Source organism: Babylonia areolata, chromosome 12 (assembly GCF_041734735.1).
Source record: "Babylonia areolata isolate BAREFJ2019XMU chromosome 12, ASM4173473v1, whole genome shotgun sequence".
Taxonomy (NCBI): domain Eukaryota; kingdom Metazoa; phylum Mollusca; class Gastropoda; order Neogastropoda; family Buccinidae; genus Babylonia; species Babylonia areolata.
Genome location: NC_134887.1, coordinates 25449658 through 25473922, shown reverse-complemented (window position 1 = coordinate 25473922; position 24265 = coordinate 25449658). Strand labels below are relative to the sequence as shown.

The 24265-nt window shown below is 45.5% G+C and overlaps 1 protein-coding gene across 2 annotated transcripts in view; it reads right to left on the bottom strand.

Moving 5' to 3' along the window:
• Positions 1-7172: 7172 nt before the first annotated feature.
• LOC143288473 (uncharacterized) overlaps positions 7173-24265 on the bottom strand; it is a 44112-nt gene continuing 27019 nt past the window's right edge. For both annotated transcript variants that reach the window (XM_076597000.1, XM_076597001.1), the window contains 3 exons: positions 16262-16411; positions 11287-11421; positions 7173-8243 (listed from right to left, as the gene is read on the bottom strand). In XM_076597000.1, coding sequence (XP_076453115.1) covers positions 7706-8243; positions 11287-11421; positions 16262-16411 — 823 coding nt within the window. In that variant the 3' untranslated portion in view covers positions 7173-7705. The remainder of the gene's footprint in view (positions 8244-11286; positions 11422-16261; positions 16412-24265) is intronic.

Genomic DNA, 24265 nt, shown 5'->3' with positions numbered 1-24265 from the left:
CGGCAGCCTCAGTAAGGAGTACGGCATGGCCAAGCAGACCAAGGGCACACAGACAGCCAGCAGGTCAATGACCTACACGCTTACTTTGAGGCGACGGCCGTTAGGCGCCTGGGGCCCATCCCTCGTGACCCCACCCATCCACCGTGACCCCGCCCATCTAACATGACCCCACTCATCATCGTGACCCCACCCATCCATCGTGACCCCACCATCCAACGTGACCCCACCCATCCAGCATGACTCCACCCATCCAACGTGACTCCACCCATCTATCGTGATCCCACCCATCCACCGCAACCCCACCCATCCAACGTGACCCCACCCATCCATCATGACTCCACCCATCCAACGTGACCCCACCCATCCAGCATGACCCCACCCATCCAGCGTAACTCCACCCATCCATCGTGACCCCCGTGCACTGTGTGACGTACTGCAGGCCGTGACGTGGCCCGGATAGGCTGACAGCACGGACAGGCACCGCCACTCCTCCCCAACACCTGTCAGGCCCTGCAACACTCAACCCTTCCTCGTGTTCTGTCCACGTTCCGCCGTTTTTACAGTGAGAGATCATTTTTTGTTCATCGGTTTAACACGGTACAGCTTCTCTCTTTCTCTCTCTTTCTCTCTCTGTGTGTGTGTGTGTGTGTGTGTGTGTACAGGTGTGAACTATGAAGGATGCAGTGGCAGTATGACTGTTCAACCTTGTCCTTCTCATGATTTTTACCGAGCAATACATTATTTTATTAAACTGTTTGCTTTGCGATCAGTCGTATCATTGACTGCTTGTGGCGTTAGCATCTTTATCCTCACAAACAGCATATAAGCAGGTATACCATTTATTTTCATTAAAATGTTGAAAAATCGAGAGATGTTTTCAATTAAACAGACCGGACATGGTCTACCACTGCTCGCTCAATTTACTTTACTGCTCTGCACTTCACTGTACTATACTGTACACAAGGAACTGTACTACTCTGTACTATATTGTGCTGTACATAACTATATTGTGCTGCTATGCACTATATTGGTCTGTACTGTACTGTACTGTTCTGTGCTAATAGTCGAACTGAATGGGTGAGTGGTCAGTCTATCAGCCGGTGTGACCGATACAACGTTAATCAGGCTGTACTCGTGTTCCGTCACACGTTCGGTGTGCCAAGGATCAGGTCTGAAGGTCAGTGAATGGTCTGTGCGTGTGGTGGGTGATGGTATGGACGCCTATCCTCGGCCGGAGACCAAACTCTAAGCGTTTTACAAACACGGAGTCATTTGCACAGCAGGCTGCCTGCTTTGGTGGAGCCGACTGACAGCTGCCAATTGGGTGCTCGTCATTCGTTTCCTGTGTCATTCAATCAGGTTTCAGTTACACACACATGCACACTCATACAGACATGTAACATTTTATGTGTATGACAGATGTGTGTGTGTGTGGGGGGGGGGGGACGCTTTGATGTTTTACTGTCATTGACTGCAGAGTCCTTGTGACAGGGGGGATCAATACATTTTCAAGAGACATAAGAGCCGGCAAACAAACATAATGTAAATTAATATTCTCACCACACACACAAATAATGCAAATACAGAAAATGAGACAAACATAAAACAGCTGATGTCAGCTCGACCATCCATGATGAATGAACATTCTTGCATACACATACACACATTCATGTATATCTATCAAACTGTCATTCAGTAACATATCCTATAATAGTTGGGAGAGAGACAGACAGAGAGAGAGAGAGAGAGAGAGAGAGAGAGAGAGAGAGAGAATTGTATTACTTTTTTTTCCAGTTATCACATTTCTGTGTGGAATTCGGTGCTTTTTTTCTGTATGTATTGGGTTTTTGGGTTGTTGTTTTTTAAGCATTTCTTATACGTTAGTATAAAGAATGATTGTTTCACTATAGCTAAAGAATTTTGGAAATTTTCCAGAGACAAACCTTTTGTTGCCTTGGGTTATTTTGCGCACGCTAAGTGCATGCTGCAGACGGGACTTCGGTTTATCATATTGTCAAAAAGATCAGCATTCAGCAGGCCACCAGCTGTAGCTAGTGGAATGAGAGTATCTATGGGGGCAGTGATGAAAAATTAAATGTGGGAAAGGATCAAGATGCAAGATTTCTTTGGCATATTGAGATTTATATCTTTTACGTGTTCATTTGTGACTGTCTGAAAAGTCGTGAAATGCTTTCCACAAAAAGTATCTATATCTTCAAAATCAGTTGGAGAAACTAAACCACATCTAATCGTCTCTATTTTACTAGTGAAATGCTCGTTAAACTTATCAGCTAGGTCATCAATGATACATAACTGGGGAAAACAGTTCGAACATCCTTCCCCATCATCTGGTCGCCCAAGCGAAATAGCACTCTGGAGGAATCAGCGATCGTAATTCTGTCACATACATGTTTCTTGTTTGCATAACGGACTATTTGGTTCACAACACTACGTAAGTGAGCAAAGATCTGTCTAAAAACGTCAAGGCCAGACTTTCGCCATGTCGCTCAGCAGAACGACGCTGCTGTTTTGCCTGCTTGATTTCGAGGGACATCCAAGGCGCGCATATGCAATCGAACACAACGGGCACTGTCAGAGGGGCATGCTTATCAGGCAGCTCTTGGAGGGAAGTGTTATAAAAAGTAGTGGGATCACTGGTGTATAGACTGGTGTTAAATACTTTTGTGAAATCAACTTTAAAAAGATTGACATTAAAGAGATTTGTAATTGCGTGAACAAACGTTTTCCTTCATCTGTACAGGGTTGGGTTTTTTTTTTGTTTTTTTTTTTTTTGTTTTTTATAGTTTAAGATTGAATGAGATCACAGAGTGGGCAGAGATACGTTTGTCAACAACAAGACCCATCACATCGTTTTCACTGATAGTCATGACCCAGTCCGATGTGTGACAGTGACGGTGGGTGGCACTTTTTACAAGCTGCTGTAAACAATGAGTAATAACATTCGGATCAGTAGATAAATCATAATGGAAATTAAAATCACAAACAATACAAATATCATCACGAGAAATATAACAACCCAAAAAATAACAAAATTCATCAATAAACATTTTGTTTGAAAGTTTGTTCTTTTTGTTTGATGGTGGTCTGCAGACTGTGAGGAAGGTAACAGACTGGTTCTCGTAACACAGCCGAGTTTCACACATTACAAAAGACTTTAAAGCCTAGATCTTTGGAACGAACGTGGACGTTGCCAGTCAAACTGTTCCTGAACAAAACAGCAAGTCCACCACCAGCGCCAGTCTCTGGTGGAACAGATTTCAGAGTGAAGCCAGGAGGGGTCACTTTCACAGTCACATTCATCACCAGTGGGTTTAAACCATGTCGCAGTTAAAAAACACCAAGTCATAATTTCCTTCCACGATCAAGTCACACACACCATCTGTTTTGTTTCTGCATGATTGGGTATTAAGGCACTTTTTCCCCCCAGGTATTGGGTGGAAATACTGATATCGACCTTGGTCAGGTTTGAGAAGTAACATTTTTTTTTAGGATAACTGAATGAGAGAGATGGAACAGACTTACAGTTACTGTCGGACGGCGGGGTACGATCGGTAATCCGAACAGGAATCCCCCTGCCCTGCTTCTGATTTAAACAAAACTTTATTCAGTAAACATGTTCAGTATACATGTACACAAAGACAGCGGAGCAACAACAAGCTAACAGCTTATATCGTGCTCAGGAATTTGATTAAATTCGTTGGTTTCATTGACGGCTGGTGAACGCTACACAAATGCAATTATGTTGAAATACACCTTTTCCAACTGCATATAAATGACAGTCACTGCAGACATTGTTTCCGGTTTTGAGCAGCCGCGGAGATTAACATACTTAAAGAATTTACAATAAATATAAACATTACCATTTTTAGATTCATTGTTCACAACAGACAGCAGAAAAGGGTTAGTAAAACAAGAAGTCAATGAAAAACAACAACAAAATAAACAAACAAAAAAAAAAAAAAAAGAAGAGAGAGAAAAAAAAAGAGGAAGAAAAAGATATACATGAAGAGGGAATAACATTACACATAATCATACTTGAATAGACCGACTAGGCAGGAAGTATGGAAAGATTACAAAATGCCCTGCTTCTGACGACCTCTTCTGTGAGGACACTTGTTCCTGACAGGCTACCTGAGACAGGGCAGGCAGCGGGAATGAATCCCCAGTCCCCGCAGGCGCTGGCACAGTGAGGGGCAGAGAGCACAGCCCTGGATGACACACTGGGCGCAATGGGATGGCAGTCGGAGGAAACTGGAGGGACGCTGGCCGTTGTCAGAGAAAATGAACAGTGGTTAAAATTCAGGAGCTGGTCACTAGAGGAAACACGGAGGAAACATTGCGTTTGTCAATAGCCTCGGGGTGCACTTCTGCTGGAAGAGAGCACGTGAACCGACAAGAAGACACTCCAACACAGCCATACCGTACGAAGTGGTAATTCTCCATTGTTGGCGTTCTCACAATGAAACAGAGAAGAGAGAGATACCGAAGAAATTCGCATGTATTTCGGTAGTCCAAGGTCAAAAACTGAAGAAATAAATACCACGGTCTTCTCCTGATCATGTCAAACAAGATGGTGACAATCACAATAAAATTCAAGTTAATTAAATAACACCACCAACAAGGTATAAACAATGACTAAACAAATCTGAAAATGCATAGGAAACTGGAACAAATGCCGTTTATGATGCCATCAGAGTGATGATGCAGGCAGCTTAAAAACCAAGAACACAGAAACTGCTACCAACAGACTGACAGGAAAAGTGATGGAAACAACACAGAGGGGTAGACAGCAGTACACGAACAGAACAACACAGACAGCTGAGGACTGACCATGACCCTGAAATCAATCCACCAATTGTAGTTACGAAAACCTTTGTTTTATTTCTCAAAATAAGTTGTGAAAAATCACATACTTACAAGTTCCTTGTAGACTTCTTATGCTATTCTCTTGTCTGTGAAGACCTTGGCATATACATGTGTATTTTCTTCAGGATCTCTGGAAGGATTTGATTTTGTGTGTGTGTGTGTGTGTGTGTGTGTGTGTGTGTGTGCTGTTTACAATCATAAGAATATATATTAATAACAAAATCAACAAGAAGTCCAATGAGTTTTGTTTTCACCTTTATTTACACACAAATCCATAACACATGAAACACCTTTAGATCAAACTTTGCATTCACACACACACGCATGTTGGGAACAATAGTCTTCATGAATTTCCTCAACAGGAAAATATGCATGTTGTTTCATCAGTTGAATCAGAAATGTACATGTACAACACAGCACAGGACACAGTACATGTTCAATGAACGAAACTGTGACAAAGAAAATGGTCAACCTTTCCAAAGATAAAATGTCACTCGAACAAATTGAGTGCACAGCTCTCAAGGATTAACACCCTACAATACTTTAAAAACAATAATAAACGACTGTACACACATACATGCACCCTCACACATAAAATGTGGATCTAAAATCCCACATTACATTGAACAAACAGGAATTCATTTTACACTTCAGCATTATTTTCATGAACAAAAAAATGTTTACAGACACAAATACACAATTTCAGTCTATTTTCATGTACTAAAAATATTTGCAGACATGCACACAGATTCTCTCCACAAACATCTTACTATGTTCTTACTGTGCTATCTGTGTAAGTGTGATCAAGTACCTTTTTCAATGTCACTGGAAACATTACAATGTTTCTTTCCTTCCACACACAATACAAAGTTGGTGGCTCAGCTATGAAAACAGCTGTGCACCTTGGTAGTACCAGAATAAACCAGCAAGATTATTTACCACACTCACAGACCACACTGTCAACAAATGTAAGGGTTATGCTTTTCAATCATTATAAAAAAAAAAATTGTAATACAAAGCAGGCTTACAAAACCACCTGGTAAAAAAAAATAATTGCTTTAAAACTCTTCATGACCGACACTACATAAATACTCTCTTTAATTTTACAACACACAATCCACAAGGTCTTTCCATATTCATACACACACAGGAAGACTCTCTTACACATACAAGCTCTCTTACTTGCATGTACAAAAGAGAAATGTAGACACTGTATCAAGCAGCCATGAAAGGTCTTTATTCATGGGCCAGTATAATGGACTGAGACACTTTTGATTAAAAAAGAAACAATAATTGATAAATGAGGCCAAAGAATAATATTTTAACTGTTACAGATTTTTGCGGGGATTGCTAAAACCAAATCATACACATGCTCAAAACAATCAACGATGTATGTTAATGCTGTTTTCACCAGCGTATCACATGTCTTGGCTGTGACATCACTGGACTTTCAAACTTCTTGTTCAGTCCTGATGTCCGCAAACATTTATGTTACCTTTGCGGCCGATTGTCTGGCTATCTATTTCTTTTCATCTCTCATAAAACCAAAGCCTATGGTTTGAGCAGGAATCAGTCCACACAAAAAGAAGACGAAATCCAACAACTGAATTTCTAATTCTATGTAGAGAGAGTTAGTTCACAAATGATTGCAAACCAGTAAGACAGCCTGTCCATACACAAAGTGTTTATTAAAGTATGTGTTTGTTGCCACAGGCACTTGTCCCTATCAAATTTGCTCCATTGTCTGTCATCCTGAATCTGAAAAAGGGACAATTTCTATTTCACAATAGCTGTAGACCACACTGTTTTATGGACGCACAGCTTTGTGAACTGAGTTAACGTCTGAAATGTAAAGTGACCTACAAATGTCATTTGTCTACAACCTGAATAATAATAGTAATGTCTGATTTGGATTTATATATACTGTACACATATACCACAAGAAAAGACAAGAAAACACAACAGACAGAGCACACTGTGCACAACGTAAAACTAATTCTATGGTAACTGAAGTGATTCATTCATGTCCAAAAGATGATGATCATCTCTGTTCTCCAATAATGTTTGTTATGATAATGGTCACAATCCCTTAATATAATTGTTATGATAATGGTCACAATCCCTTAATACCTTAATGGTGATAATCCCTAGATATGTAGTCACCATGGAGATCATGGTTGCTGTTGTGATAAATCATTAATGAACATGACATGCTAATAATCCTTTCAAAGTTCTGTCCTCTCTGATGCAAAGGTAAAACAGACCTGTATCTTTTTTCAGAAAACAACAACAACCAAAAAAAAAAAAAAAAAAAAAAAAGAAAAAAAGAAAAAAAGAAAAAAACGAAAAGTGCAACAGACAGACAAAAGACAAGGCATCAAATAAATCCGTCATTTACAAAATCATTTTAAAACCTGCTCAAGGGAGTTAACATGCTGCATATCATGCTGCCACTGGAGCAGTTCCCAGACCACCCACACTCTTCAAGTTGACCATATTGTTCTTCCATACATAGGTCTATAAAGTCCTCATAAGACAAGGGCGATAATACAACTAATCCACCACCTTTCAAAAGATTCCTTTTCTTTGGCACAGCTGCTGGACAGTCAAAGGAGGAAAGGTGGGGTTCAGTGCACAGATTCTATGTAACTGCAGCACTGTCACTGAAAACAGACTTTGAAAATTCATTGACACTGCTGGAGATGTCACAAACTGACCTCACTAAAAGAAAAGTAAATGATCTTTCCACCTCTGAAGATGTCATGGACGAACATGCAACAAAGGAAAAAAGACCCATTTTCATTACAGGTCAGCAGCTTTAATGTCTATCTCTGTGTTGCCGAGAGCTGTAAGGAGACTGCGACCTGTCCTTGTTTCGACGAGAGCTGTAAGGAGACTGCGACCTGTCCTTGTTTCGACGAGAGCTGTAAGGAGACTGTGACTTGTTCTTGTTTCGACGAGAACTGTAAGGAGACTGCGACCTGTCCTTGTTTCGATGAGAGCTGTAAGGAGACTGTGACTTGTTCTTGTTTCGACGAGAGCTGTAAGGAGACTGCGACCTGTCCTTGTTTCGACGAGAGCTGTAAGGAGACTGTGACTTGTCCTTGTTTCGACGAGAGCTGTAAGGAGACTGCGACCTGTCCTTGTTTCGATGAGAGCTGTAAGGAGACTGTGACTTGTCCTTATTTCGACGCATAGCATATGGAGACTGGGATCTGTCTTTGTTTCGCTGAGAAGTGTTAGGGGACTGAGACCTGGAACGAGAGCGTTTGCTGCGTGAATGGGAATCAGATCTGGTTCTGTCTCGTCGAGTGCTGCTTTTGTCATTGGGTGATGAGGATGAGCTAGATCTGTACCTGTCAGAACAGCCCAAAACAAAATCTGTCACATTCACATTTTGCATGTCTCATTCTTTGAACTATCTCCAATTCTGCCAAAAAGGTTACCTGACATGAACAAAGTGATGCAGTATCATGGGTATGTTCACACGCACACACACATGCACACACATACTTGAGAAAACATGCACATGTGTGTTCACAAACACCCATACACAGAGGTACACAACTTGAAATGGTGCACAGAAATTCTTGTTGATCTCTTGGAGCAAGTTTAACCCTTTCACTGCCAGGAAAATAAGATTTAAGTGAAATCTATTTGCCAGGGTTTTTTTCACAAAAAATGGGTATAAATTTTCAAAAAATTCTGCGCTCTTTGTTACTGGAGAAAGACCCATAAAAGTATCTATTTTCTGAAAGGTAAATGACTAAAGAATATCAAAAACCCATGATGTTTTCTCATTTTATATATTTTTAGTGACATGCTGTTGTTTTGAAATCAATGTTTTGTTTCTTTGTCACATTTTCAACTTGTTCATTACAAACATCAGTCAGGTAATTTGCACTAAAATATCATTTTGTGGACAAAGGGATATCTGCACACACAAAATCATACTAGAACAACCACAATATAAAAAAAAGAAAAAAAAGAAAAAGAAATAGATACACAAAGCACTGTAACTTCTCCAAGTGATAATATGGATGTGAGGCCACACCCCCTCAGTCCCCCCCCCCCCCCCCCCACCTTTCTTCACCCCTCTCACAAGGTCATTTCATCCAGTTCTCAACAGACCGCGTTGACTGAGTGCCAAGAAAATCGCTCACTCTGTGTCCTGCTAAAAATTCAGGTGACTTCTGTCGTCTGCTAGAGCTTAACAGCCGGCATCACTCACTGATAGTCGTATCTTGGCCACTCTCTTGATTGCTCATTTTATTTTCTATCAAATCGTCCTATAAATGTTCATCACTGTCTTCTTTGAATTTACACTTCAATTCTTTCTGAGCATCAGCTAAAGAAAACAATCTTGGTTCATTTAGTTCGCCAAGATCGCATGTCTTGAGCAGGGCGTTGGTCTGACATTTTGTTGAGCAAGCGAGGAGAGGAGCCAGACAAACACTGCGGCCAGTAACCAAACCAAAACGTTCAAATAAAGGACTGCCCCATGACGTTGATGGTATTTCTAGCTATGAATAGAATCTAGAAAGATTCCACAAGCTAAAGCTACCAGCATTTTTGTCAACAAACTGAATGCAAAGCAGGGAAAAGTCAGAATATTTCGATGACGAGTTATCTCGTCACTGTGGCAGTGAAGCGTACATGCTTGCCATGACGAGTTATCTCGTCATACAGGCAGCCTAGGGGTTAAAATGTAGACATGCAAGCTGCTTACCCTTTTGACTTCAAAACACCAACCTCTAAAAAATATATAAAATTATTTAAAAGATCACAAAAATTAAAATAATGCTTTAAAGTATGTAAAGTATATGTTTTATTAAAGGAAAATGAATGGAAAATATAATTTTATATGTCTGTTGACAGGATTGGACAATTCCCAATAATGTCAGTGTATTTTATGTGTGAAAATGGTGCTAAAATATTTGCAAATGTATTAGATGCAATAACCAAGTTCAATCATGTTGTTTTCTTCCACTGCCATGTTGTTCTATACTAAAAACACTATACATCAACACTCACACACACCCACATAAACATTCACCAAGCCACAAATATAATTATATAATATTTTAACACAAAAGTCACTGTAAACAGTATTTCAGCTTGAAGCTTTCATCTGAAGCATTTCATGCAAGATGAAAACCCTAAATTGAAAGATTCAAGCTAACATTTTGGATTTTTTTCTACACACACTTCCAAAATGACCCCACACCCTACTGCTGATGTACCTTGAAGCATGTAATCCTCATCAGGATGATCAGAATCACTTCAGTTGATCAGCAACACTACTATTTTCATCCTATCATGTTACTGTGGTTGCTATTGTCATCAGTGTTTGGCAAATCAAATAAAATTCTAGCGACCTCTCCTGTATTCTAAGTCTTGGTAGCCATGCTCCATAAGAACGTTTGGAACAGGAGAGGCATCACCCTGGAGACGAAGCTCAAAGTATACAAGGCCATATTTCTCACCACACTGCTCTATGGATGTGAATCATGGACGGTCTACAAACGCCACACCAAAAAGCTGAACCACTTCCACACCACCAGCCTCAGAAAACTTCTCAGCATAAAGTGGCAAGAGAAGATCCCTGACACAGAGGTGCTCACTCGTGCAACCTTGCCCAGCATCTACACCATCTTGATGCAGGCCCAGCTGTGCTGGGCAGGCCATGTAGTTCACATGCCAGACCACCGGCTCCCAAAGAAACTGCTGTATGGCGAACTCCAACATGGCAAGCACTCCCATGGAGACCAAAAGAAGCGCTTCAAAGACACTCTGAAAGCTTCTCTGAAGGCCTTCAACATCAGCCATGACACATGGGAGCTGAATGCAATGGACAGACCAAAGTGGCGTTCAGCTGTCCACAGAGGCGCCAAATCCTGTGAGGCCAACAGAATCACTGCAGCAGAGCAACGCAGACAGGCCAGGAAAAGCAGTGCCAGCAAGTCCCCGACAACCGCCACCATCCCCTGTCCACACTGCGTTAGAACCTTCTGGGCGCGGATTGGCCTGACCAGTCATCTGCGCACCCACAGAGCCCAACCCACCCACCCCCAGGATGACTAGATGGTCCTCGTCGATCCCAACAGACAAACCACAGCCATGCTGACAGACAAAAAAAAACCTTTCACTTTGCAAAATGGAAAAGACAACAACAACAAACAAAAAAAAACTGCATCATAATAGAGGCAAAACTTGTCAAATATTGCTTGGGAGTGAAATGCTTAACCCTTTTTGTGTATACACCACTTCTGTGTGCATACCAATGCTGAATATTTAAAATATGCAAAGTTAAAAGATAAACAACACAATACGTGGTACAAAAACACCCAAAACCCCTGACGAAAGGATCGGTATCACATGATCAGCAGTTTGTTTCACCTGTTAGATTTGTGTTTCTCCTTAGGTTCAGGTGACCGTTTACGTCGCTGGCCAGGTGGACTCACAGAACTGTCAGAACCCTCGCTGTCACTTTCGCTACTGGAACTCTCTGAGCTACTTTTGGGGGGGGTCCTCCTGAAAATTGAAATGCTGCAATTTTATACCCTGCATCACTAATATCATGTTTTAACCCAGGTCACCCACCCTAATCACCTATGAATTCTCATGTCAAGGAAACGAATTCTTGCAATTTTTGATAGTCAGCAATCATCAAAATTGATCAATATATAGTTATCTTCTGTTGTTGCACTGAGTTATTTTCCTGCATTCTTCCAAAGATCAACTTATACAAGCTTCTTATGCAGAAATCATTCAAACACTTCAAAATCATCGTCTGAGTTGTTCAGCAAATGCCAAACTTTCATCAGTCATCAAACTCATCTTGCAATTTGAAAATTCATAACTTTGGTAAACTTTGGTAAAATTTAACCAAACTGGACTCAGTAAACCATGAAAGACAGGACAGGTGACAAAAATGAGGAAGTCAATCTCATTTGAATCTCATTTATGTGAAGAGCAATGGGTGAGCCTAGTGTCAGGTCAGATAGATATATATATATATCTGCTGCTGGTAACCTGGATCCCAGTACTACCTGTCACAGGGTCGAATTGCTGGCGACTAAACCTGCACCCCCACCAGTCCTCTCAGGAGGATGGTGAGGCGGGTGGCTAGACACCCTGGTGGAAATAAATGACCCATCAAAGGGCGCCAGCTCTGGAGAGCTACCTGAGGCCACCTAGCTAAGGGAGTAAACCCTGACAGAAAATCCGGTGCGGGGCCCCTAAGGCGGTTGGATGGCAAACTTTGTCACTTTTTGGCAGCTCCTGCGGCCACGTTGGCACCAAAACGTAACAGCCTTGCTGTTCCTTTGGATCTGTCAGTGAGGTGGAGAGGGGGACAAGCTGCATGGGCAACAGCCCATCTTCCGTATTACATTGCCAAGGCTTATATCCGTCCATACATCCACAAACACCTTGCACCTACAACCTGGAGAGGACACTCCAGCTTTGCTACTAGCACTAGCATCGGAACAACACATGAAGCAACAGTTACCGGCCATAAGTTAGCGCTCAATTGGCGTAGAGCCGACGCCAGGGGTTGCTTTTGACGGTGGGAGGGACCCTCGTGTCCCACTGGACAGCTACTGCCCACCCAAGCTGGGCAGCCCCCAGCCAATTAGGTGCTGTCCCGCCACGACCTGCCTTCTTCTATGGGTGTATGAAGATTAGGAGAATATCCGACAAGCATGTCATTAATTTCCGCACCAGGCAAAAAGTAAACTTCAAGAAACGGATCAACAATGAAACCGGCCTGTTGGAATGTCCGGACAATGATGCCTGGGCTCTCCCAAGATCTGCAAGACATCAGCGATGCCAGAAAGACGGCCGTCATAAACAGCGAGCTGAAGAGACTAAATGTGGACATTGCCACTCTGCAGGAAACACGGCTGGCTGACTCAGGAACACTAAAGGAGAGGGACTACACCTTCTTCTGGCAAGGAATGAGCTCTGATGCCCCAAGGGAGTATGGAGTAGGCTTTGCAGTCAGGAACAGCCTGCTGAACATGATCGAACCAGGCAGCGGCAGTTCAGAACGTCTCCTGACTCTCCGCCTCAACACCTCTGAAGACTATGTCACTCTCGTCAGCGCATATGCTCCAACTCTGTCCTCCTCTCCAGACGCCAAGGATGAGTTCTACAAAAATCTTGCATCAACCATAAGGAACATCCCCAGGACAGAACAACTTGTTCTCCTGGGCGACTTCAATGCCAGAGTGGGTGCAGACAATGATTCATGGCCCTCCTGTCTTGGTTCCTTTGGAGTGGGGAAAATGAATAAGAACGGACAGCGAATACTTGAGTTTTGTGCCTGCTATGAACTGTGCATCGCCAACTCCTTCTTCAGGATGAAGCCCCAACACAAAGTCTCCTGGAGGCACCCGTGCTCAAAACATTGGCACCAACTGGATCTGATCCTAGTAAGACGAGCTGCCATCAAAAATCTTCTCCACACTCACTCTTACCACAGCGCAGACTGTGACACTGACCACTCTCTGGTATGCTGCAAGATCAAGCATTGACATCAGCAAGATGTCTCAGCCAGACCTTGTAGAACAGTTCGCAGAGGCCTTTGAGAGAGAATTCGATGCATTGCAGCCCAGAGACTCTGCCACAGAAAGATGGGAAACACTATGAGACACCATGCATCGCATTGCTATGGCCACCTTTGGGAAGAAAACCGCAAAATCCTATGACTGGTTTGAGGCCAAATCATCAGAGATGACTCCCATTATTGAGGCCAAGCGCGCTGCACTCACCGAGTACAAACAGTCACCCAGTGAGAAGAACCTGCAAATCCTCAGGGCCGCCAGGAGTAAGGTTCAGCTTAACGCCAGGCGATGTGCAAATGAGTACTGGACAGAGCTCAGCAAAGAGATACAGAATGCTGCTGAAAGAGGCAACATCCAAGGGATGTATAATGGCATCAAGAAAGCACTGGGACCAACACAGAGCAAGACTGCCCCCCTCAGATCCTCCACTGGGGAAGTAATCAATGATCCCAGCCAGCAGACGGAGAGATGGGTGGAACACTACTCCAACCTCTACTCCACAGAAAACATGGTGTCCAACTCAGCTCTCGATGCCATCAAGTGCATGCCGATCATGGAAGAACTTGATGCAGAGCCAACTGAGGATGAATTCAGCAAGGCCATTAAGAGCCTGACATCAGGCAAGGCACCTGGCAGTGACAGAATTCCCCCAGACCTCATTAAACACTGCAAGTCTACTCTTCTGCATCCTCTGCACACAGTCCTCTATCAGTGCTGGAATGAAGGAGCTGGAATGAAGGAGCTGTACCGCAGGACATGAGGGACGCCAAGATCATCACCCTGTACAAAAACAAGGGCGAAAGGAGCGACTGCAACAACTACAGAGGCATCTCACTTCTCAGCATTGTAGGCAAAGTCTACGCTCGGGTCCTTCTAATCCGCCTGCAGAAACTGGCTGAACGCATTTACTCAGAATCACAGTGCGGTTTCCAAGCAAAAAGATCCACGGTAGACATGATCTTCTCCCTTCGCCAAATCCAGGAGAAGTGCAGGGAGCAGAGGATGTCCCTGTATCCCTGTATGTTGCATTCATTGACCTCACCAAGACCTTTGACCTTGTCAGCAGAGACGGCCTTTTCAGGGCTCTCCGAAAGATCGGCTGCCCCCCAAACTGCACAGCCTGAAAGGGACAGTGCAGTTTAATGGTAATCTCTCCATGCCCTTCGACGTACGCAGCGGTGTCAAACAAGGCTGTGTCCTCGCCCCCACCCTATTTGGAATCTTCTTTGCTCTTCTCCTGAGGCATGCGTTCAGCACAGCCCAAGAAGGGATCTACCTGCAGACCAGATCAGATGGCAGGCTCTTCAATCTCGCCCGCCTCAGAGCAAGGACAAAAGTTCGCGAAGTCCTCATCAGAGACATGCTCTTTGCCGGCGATGCCGCAGTTGTGACCCACACCCAGCAGGACTTGCAGTCACTAATGGTCGCTTCTCCCAGGCCTGCAAAAATTTCGGTCTGACCATCAGTCTCAAGAAGACAAACGTCCTAGGCCAAGACATGCCATCTCCACCAGCCAACACCATTGATGATTACAAGCTTGAAGCCATCCATCAATTCACTTGCCTTGGGTCCACCATCACCGACAACCTCTCCCTTGACACTGAGATCAACAAGAGGATCAGGAAGGCAGCCACAACGCTAACCCGCCTCACACAAAGAGTGTGGACAAATTCCAAACTGACCACAAAGACAAAGATGGCTGTATACAATGCCTGCGTCCTCAGCACCTTGCTGTATGGCGGTGAGGCGTGGACCACATATGCTCGTCAGGAGAAAAGGCTCAATACCTTCCACCTGAAAAGCCTATGGCGCATACTCGGCATCTCCTGGCAAGACCAGATGACAAACACCGAAGTCCTGACTCACGCTGGCCTACCGACCATGTATACCATGCTGAGACAGCATCGGCTGCACTGGCTGGGCCACGTTCACCGCATGGAAGATGGTCGCATCCCAAAAGACATCCTTTATGGAAAGCTTGACACGGGGCAGAGAAGCATCGGCCGCCCACAGTTGAGATACAAAGACATTTGCAAATGTGACATGAAGGCACTTGAGATCAAACTGAGCCCTGGGAGGACCTTGCAGATGACCGCAACAGCTGGAGAAGCACTCTCAAGAATCAGCTACAGACTGGTGAGGACAAACTGTCAGCTGCTGCAACAGAAAAGTGAGCTCGCAGAAAAGGGACGGCAGCCAACAGACCAACATCAGCTTACACCTGTGACTGCTGCGACAGAGACTGTCTCTCTCGCATCGGTCTCTACTGTCACAGGTGACGCTGCTAGGTCCAAGCAGACAGCCTGATTAAGACATTAGGTTGGATATATTCTATCCATGACCGAAGGAGGCCTACTACTACTAATGGGTGAGCCCCAAATAATAACATGTTTTGCAGATGCTGGCAGGCACTCAGTGGTAAAAAAACACAAAAAAACCCCCAAAACAAGCAGATTTTAGCAGGTGCTGGTGGGCGCTTAGCATTAGCAGTAACAAGGGTTAAGTAAAAATTTTTTAAAAAGTACAGATATCCTCATGTAAGGAAAATTGTCACTGATTTTAAATCAATAGTTGCCAACATAGCTATCCTTCAAAATAAATACACACACACACATATACAAGAAGTCTGTTTCATTATTACTGAGCACGCTTGTGTATCATAGTTTAAGCTGCTATGTTTAGATACTTGTGACAAGTAAACCCCAGAATATAACAAAAAGGAACAAACATCACAAAAGAACAAGACACAGGGAGCCTTTCATCATTGTTTTTTAAAAATTTTTATGATCAACTATCAAACCAACCTGTCAGTGGTTTTGCCGTTCTTTGCCTTGTAATCATTAGATGCATCCTTTGGGTCTGACTTGCTCTTCCTTGTGTCCCTGGACTGTCCGTTGTCATAACGCTGACGTTTACTGGGTGGGGGAGAGTCAGAATCATGACGCTTCCTGAGCCTGAAGAACAGGAGACTTCATGGTTAAACAAGGTGAACTGAATAAAGAAAGAACAGAAAGACCATGAGTAAATATATAATGTGAATAAAAAGGGAATTTTCTACCTAAAATTACGTTTAAGTAACATACTTACCGTGACCCACTAGTGCAGACACTGGCAGGGGTCTGACATTCTTGTCCTGTGCAAACTACTATCCACCTATGCGGAGAAAACAAAAGTAGCTACGGCCGATAACCTCCCGGAAGTAGGTAACCTCCCCTTTGCCCCCCTGACTAGCGACCTCTTTTTACAGCAAATCGCCGCAACCAGCGCAGCGTGCTGGGAGAACAGAAAGCGGGAAGGAACGGGAGGGTCTTAAATGTGGGTCACGGTAAGTATGTTACTTAAACGTAATTTTAGGTAGAAAATTTCCTTTTAATTACACATACTTAACCATGACCCACTAGTGCAGAATGGCACAAGGTGGAGGGCTCGTCTGTTCTATCGCCAGTGCACTGCGATGGCCTGTTGTGTGACCACCGCAGAAGCAACGCCTCTTGAGCCATCATCCCTAAAGCGATAGACGTCCCTGAAGTAGAATTCAATGAAGGTAGAGTGTACTGTGTCACCTAAGGATATTGGTGCGGGCAAAGAAGACTGAGGTCTGTGGACCACAGCTGTGCTGATAAATGTAGTGCAAAGAAAATCGGGTCAGTGTGTTGAATCCACACTTTACTGAGAGCCCTTCGAATCCAAGGAAGGGAAGGAAACACGTACCCTATAGGGTTGTCTCACTTGAGCGCGGTTGAGCGTCAATGCAAGGTGCACATGTGGTTTGATCTGATGATTCCACATTGGCTGTGGGCCGGTAGTGGAAGTGATATATGTGTTTGAAGGAAACTGTGGCACGAGACAGAGGTAGGCCACCATGTTGGGTTTGCCTTCGGCGTGACAGCCAGAACTGTAGAGCTCCTCCATGCGAGCTGACAGGCGATGGGGCTTCCCCGCCACTTTTTTGTCACTGCCAAGAAACAGCACTGGCATGTTGCCTATGCACAGAATGGCAGACATTTGGCAACAAGAGACTTGAGGTCCCTGGTGTCTCTGGGACAAGGCTGTGTAATTGCCCTGGTACTGCCCTGGTAGGTACCATCACAAAGGGGCATACGGAAGGCTTGGCAGCTTCTCTACCTGAGTGTGGCATGTTGGAGCAACCTGCAGAAAGTTGTTGGCAGTCAATGGCTGGGATGGATCAGGCTGTGGGAGTGCACTTCATCTGCCTTCAGGTCACTGAGTCTCATTCTGTGGTGGAATTCCTAATGGAACAGGGTTTCCATGGAGAAAATTTTCGCTGAAGGTTCTTTAGTGGGAAAGGGGACGAGATCCATGACAGGCCTCTGGCTGTGTGTGGTGCGCACTAAGTCTGGGATGGAGCGGGACGGGGGCAGGGAGAAAAGTGGCTCTAGATGTGTTGTACTGGCCATTTACATCAAATCACTGATCTGACATACGTTTTCAGTATGGCCAACAGCAAAGTCAGAGCTGTATTATGAGTGGTTTCTTAATTGCAAAGGGAAATCATTTGCAGCTTAGTCTTTCATGAAGGACTATGTTTCTCACACTAGAAGTCAAATTGCACTGGGACTTAGTGCTGTAGACTTGGGGGCTAACTAGCCTTTGGGATCCGTCCCAATGGTGAGTCCAAAGGCCCTCTTGATCGAGGGAGTGGGGATGCAACTTGGGCAAAACACTCTCTACTATAATTTGTATAATCAGATTCCAGCCCGAATAGTCGGGACAGCAGTTGCCTCCTCTGCTGTTCTATTGGTCAATGTCCTAGGAGGACACCAATCAATCAACATGGGTAAATCAGGAAACAGCTGCTGTGTGCTTGAATGTAAGGAAGCCGTAAGGATGTGACGGGGTCTTGTGGGGCAACCGTTTGTCTGAAAGACATGGTGCTTTCTCCCAAAGTGACAACAAAGTCATCCTCTGACAGGCCCTTGACTACAGGCTGGGGCTCCATGATGAAATGAAATGAAATGAAATTATGGTGCTTAGAGCCTCGCCGACCACTAAGGCCATCTCAAGGCTATCGCCGCGTCAATAACTACTACAAGGATAAAAAAACAACCAATTAAAACGAGTCACCACTTCAAACTTTCCACTCCAAGGTTTAAAAAAAAACTTCCATAGTTTAAAACCTTCAAATCTGGTTAAAAAGGTTCACTTCTTTTAAGAAGTCCATCAGCGCCCACGGAGGGACATCACGAAACAAAGTCTTCAAAGAAACCGCCGTGTAATGTCTGCGTCTAACGTCATGCAGATCCCAACAGTCAAGGAGCACGTGTTTCACGGTGAGAGGCTCGTCACAGGGAATGCATTGAGGGGCCTCCTCCCCCTTCAACAAGTAAGAATGAGTAAAAAAAAGTGTGCCCCGTACGCAGTCTGCACAGCACAGACTCCGGGCTCCATGATGGGATAACCTGTCTAGGCTAGAAACCCCTGGAAGTGTCTCATTGGAAAGACAGTGCTTGAGAAGGAATGCCCATCTGTAACTACAGCAGTGGTTGTGTGTTGAGGCTGAAAGAATCGGGCAGGGAAGACCAAGTGCAGAAAGTGCTTTCGAATGCCAATTGTTTGAGACGTTGATGCTGGATCTCTGTTCAAGCAAGATGATGGGGCGAACTAATGTGCTTGAATGCGGCATCTGCCGTGCTGGTATGAGTGGGCAGAAAGGTACACCCCTGTGGCTAATGAACGGTTTGTTGTGCTTTGTGAGACGCATCCGTCCTCGTCAATATGCCTTTCTCCTGAGTATAGCGGAAAACAATTATTACCCAGGCCTTCCGCTACTAGTGAGGAGTGGAAGAGATGGACTTAGGGTTTTTGTCTCCTGCCCAGTGGGCAGTTTTTGGGCCTGCTAAAACTTGGAAGGCAAAGACAGACACCCCTACATGGGAGGGCTGGCTAGGATGTAGGGCCCGTGTGGAGCTGTTGTCACAACCACAGTGATACAAACCAAGGGTTGTTGTAGGCAAAGGGGAGAAGAAGGGATGCCTTACAAACTTGGAGGAATGAAGGGCATGTGTGTCCGGAGTGACACCTCTAAGTTGGACTGCCTCATCCCTCCTTGTACCAGGTCAGGGCATCTCTAGCCCTGTGGGTGATTGTTGTAGGCAAATGAGTTAGGTTGTCTTGTCCCTCCTTGCACCAAGAGAGGGCATCCTTAGCCCTGTGGGTGGGAAGGGAGTGTGTGTGGGTCCCTAAGGACCAGCCACTACTGACATGTGAAGGAGCATACATTCAGGCGTGAATGACGCAGTTTTGTCTGTGAGTGCAGTCGTCCTCCAAAAGCAAGGTAGGGATGGGTCAGGTCATTAGATCTGCTACTGGTAACCTGTAATCCAGTACAACCTGTTCAGGGTCGGGTTGCCGGCGACTAAACCGGCACTCCCACTGCTCCCTTCCGGGACTGGTGAGGCGGGTGGCTAGACACCCTTATGGAGATCCATAAAAGGGCGTCGGCTCAGGAGAGCCACTGACGGCCATCTAGCTCCACTGTGCTGTGTGCATGCCACACGCAGTTGGCCCCCGGGGTGTGTCTACCCGTGCATGCGAAGTCTGGATCCGGCAGAATCTGCGGAAGAAACCTATCGGTTCAACGGAGAGGAAGGCGGTTACAGCAACGCACTGTGGAGTGCAGAGAGCAAGATGAGACACCGAAAGGATATCTTGGTCATCCACTGCATCTGTGCTCATCCTCCAGTCGTCTCGACTTAGTCTTGCCACTGGAAATTGGTGGACCCGGACGAGAGAGTGAGGTCGACGTTGCGCAACTCCTCTTCACTTTAAACAAACTCATCGCGCAAGTCATCAGTCATCCAAAATGACCTTTCATCCTTCATCATTTCATCACCCCCAAGTCCTGTGGCGACAGGCGAGCGACGAAACGACAGGTGTGGGTACACTGGCAGTCGCAGCCGCAGACCTGCACGCAGGCGGCTCAGGCCATAGGGTCGTTCTTCGTCGACAGGAGCAGCGATGGAGCTCGGCAGCCGTCTGAGCATCTGAGCAGCCCTCTTTAGGAATTCACTGCTCACCTCCCTGGCATGAGGAAGGGGCTAGAAAAGGTGCCCTAAAAATTGCCTGCTCCATATCACCCTGGCCAGCATACCGCGGCTGGCGGGGACCCTACATCAGCGGTCGAAACAAAAAGAAAGAAAAGAAAAAAAAACAAGGATCGTTCCTCTCACCATTGGTGCTTGGAACATAAGGACTCTCCTGGACAGAGATAACGCGGACAGACCCCAAAGGAGAACAGCACTAGTTGCATCCGAACTCGCCAGATACAACATTGACATCACAGCCTTGAGTGAGACTCGGCTTGCAGGCGAAGGCAAGCTCTGTGAACGGGGATCTGGTTACACCTTCTGGAGTGGACGAGGAAGCGAAGAGCGACGTGAGGCTGGCATTGGTTTTGCAGTAAAAACAGCACTTGTCAGCAAGCTAGCTCGAATCCCAAAGGGAGTCAACGATAGGCTTATGACCATGAAACTCCCACTGGCATCTGGCCAGAAGCACCTCACCATTGTCAGTGCCTACGCCCCAACCATGACCAACCCGGATGAAGTGAAGGCGAAGTTCTACGAGGACCTTCACTCTGTCATTGCTGCTATCCCTAAAGCAGACAAGCTCATCATTCTTGGGGACTTCAATGCTAGAGTTGGCTCTGACTACATCTCCTGGGATGGAGTGATTGGAAAGCACGGTGTGGGCCACTGCAACCCAAATAGATTGCTTTTGCTTCAGACTTGTGCAGAGCATGAACTGCTGATAACCAACACAGTTTTCTGCCTCCATTCCCGTAACAGGACGTCATGGATGCACCCACGCTCAAAGCATTGGCATCTCATCGATTACGTCATCGTCAGGAAAAGGGATAGGCAAGATGTACGTGTAACAAAGACCATGTGCAGCGCCGAGTGTTGGACAGACCATCGCCTTGTAGTCTCGAAGCTGAATATTCGAATCCAGCCCAAGAGACGCCCCCAAGGCCAGAAGGCTCCAAAACAGCTCAACATTGCTAAGCTGAATAACATCACCATCAAACAGTCCTTTGTGGAGCTGCTGGAAGATCGTCTGGAATCCGCCTCTCTGGACAACCAGAATGTGGAGTCTGACTGGAGGACCCTGCGTGAGCTGATCTATAGTACAGCTTCAGAGACCCTGGGACCCATGACCAGAAAGCACAAAGACTGGTTTGATGAAAACTGTGATGAAATCAAGCAGCTTCTGGATGAGAAACGCCGTCTGCATCAAGCCTACCTGAGCAACCCAAAGTCCACATCAAAAAAGGATGCGTACGATGCCATCCGCAGGACTGTTCAGCAAAAGTTACGCCAGATGCAGGATAAGTGGCTGAGTGACAAAGCTGATGAGATCCAGGGATATGCTGACAGGCACAATATGAAGAGGTTCTATGATGCCTTAAAAGAAGTCTACGGCCCCACATCCTCAGGATCATCCCCCCTCCTCAGTGCAGATGGGAATACCTTGATCACCGAGAAGGAGAAAATTCTCGAACGCTGGGCTGAGCACTTCAACAGTGTCTTAAATCGCCCTTCCTCCATAAATGATGAAGCCATAGACCGTCTCCCACAAGTCCCCATCAACGAAGCACTGGACGATCCGCCAACACTTCTTGAGACCCAGAAAGCAATCCGTCTGCTATCCAGTGGCAAAGCACCTGGCTCAGACTCCATAGCAGCAGAGGTCTACAAGGATGGAGGCACTGTGCTGACTGAGAAGCTCCATCAGCTGTACTCACTCATGTGGAAAGAAGAGACGATCCCCCAGGATTTCAAAGGATCTATCATTCACTTGTACAAGCGAAAGGGGAACCGGCAAGCCTGTGATAACCATCGGGGCATTTCCTTGCTCTCCATCGCAGGCAAGATACTTGCCAGGATCCTACTAAACCGCCTCACAGCACACCTTGACCAAGGTCATTTGCCTGAGAGCCAATGTGGATTCCGGAAAGAGCACAGAACCACCGACATGGTGTCTGCTGCAAGGCAGCTGCAAGAGAAATGTCAGGAGCAAAATGCTGATCTGTTCTCCACCTATGTCGACCTCACTAAGGCCTTCGACACCGTGAGTAGAGAGGGACTGTGGAAGGCCAACAGGACTGCTGCAGCTGTTCAGAAGAGGCAGGCCAGAAAGTCACGGGCAAACAAGCTCCCTGACAATGATATGCCTGTCTTTGTCTGCCCCAACTGTCAGCGAACATTTCGTGCACAGATTGGACTATTCAGCCATCTGCGCATTCACAGATAGATTCATGAGCATCCTCCCCCCCACCCCACCACCACCCTCCCCCCATCCCCCAGCTGGATGACAACGATGGTCATCATCGATCTCTCGATGGACACACCACCACCACAGGGATGAATTTATGAACATAAATACATATATGTGCAAAGGGATTATAAACAACTCAAGTGACGATGTCAGGAATATGCCAATGACAAGAGACTGAGTCACAAGAAATAAGTGGCTGTATAAGCATACGTGTAGCGTGCACAGATATACCCAAGTAAATTGGTAAGTGTGCATAATCAGTAATGGAAAGGAATCTGTGTATGCACCTATATATAAGAGATGTACATACACATATGAATAATGTGCCAGTATGTAGACGCAGAGAGTTCTGGGCATTGTGTACAGAATGACGCAAATGCAAGTGTGCCTATATTGCTATGTAGGGAATCTCCATGAATAGATGTCAATGAATAGAGATAGAAATATAACTGTACATGTTAATATGAATATCGTATGAACCTATCCCGTAAGCGCATACACGTGTATACCGAGGGATAAGTATACATCTATAAGTGTAAATAGAATTGTGTATAAATGTAGCAAGATATCGGATATCGGGGGAGGGGGGGCGGGGGTCGTTGTTGCTGATTTTGATAATATATCAAAAAGAATAGAAAGGGAAATATTGTGATTTATTTCCTGTTATTGTGTATAACAAGAAAAGAATGGTAATAGGATTGGGGTGCAGTTGCTGTGCAAAGCTGTGTTAATGAAAGGCGCAAATAGCTCCTCCGAGAGGACTGACGTTCAGCTGATGTGTGTTGACGGATAAAGGGATAGACAAGATCAGCCCGAGCACTGCCGAGTGGCAGGATCGAGTTATCAAGAGGCACTCTGACGTGAAAGTGCCGATATTAGTCTGGGTAACAGCAGAGTTAGGCGATGGGGCAGAAGAAACCAGCACTGTCGAAGTTCAGTGGGCCGTGTACGTACCTTCTCTGTGGGCAAGGGGCGGTGCAGGCACAAGGTGTGGCACCAGGAAGCAGAGTGGTGCATAACTGCTGCAGCAAGTTAACAATGAGTTGCTGGTTGTTTGGTTGAGCAGCTTGCTGAGACGCCATTAGTGGATGGGAAACAGCAGCAACCGGTGGTGTGGCAGATGGGGTCATCACCACATAGCTTGGTGGGACTGTGCACGCATGCACACTGTAGGTGAGGAGCAGTGCTGTTGCAAGGGAAATAACTGCGGCTGTCACTGGCAAGGGTGCCGAAACAGGAGTTGCCTCCCTTGGATCGGGCGCTCCGGACAAGGGAGAGGGTGCACGCGTGTGGGCGAGCGTGTCCCCTAGTGGTCCACCTTCCTCCCTACGTATGGGGAGGGCATCCCTATGCACCTCAGTCACCACTGGATCCAAGACGGTCGAGGCATGCCACGTGGGGGGTCGCGTGATCCGATGTCACGGTCGCCACCACGGACGCATCGCACATAGGGCCCAGTCTAGCTTGCGGATCCAAAGCAAGCATATGATGTTGTTTCCCCAAAGGGATCG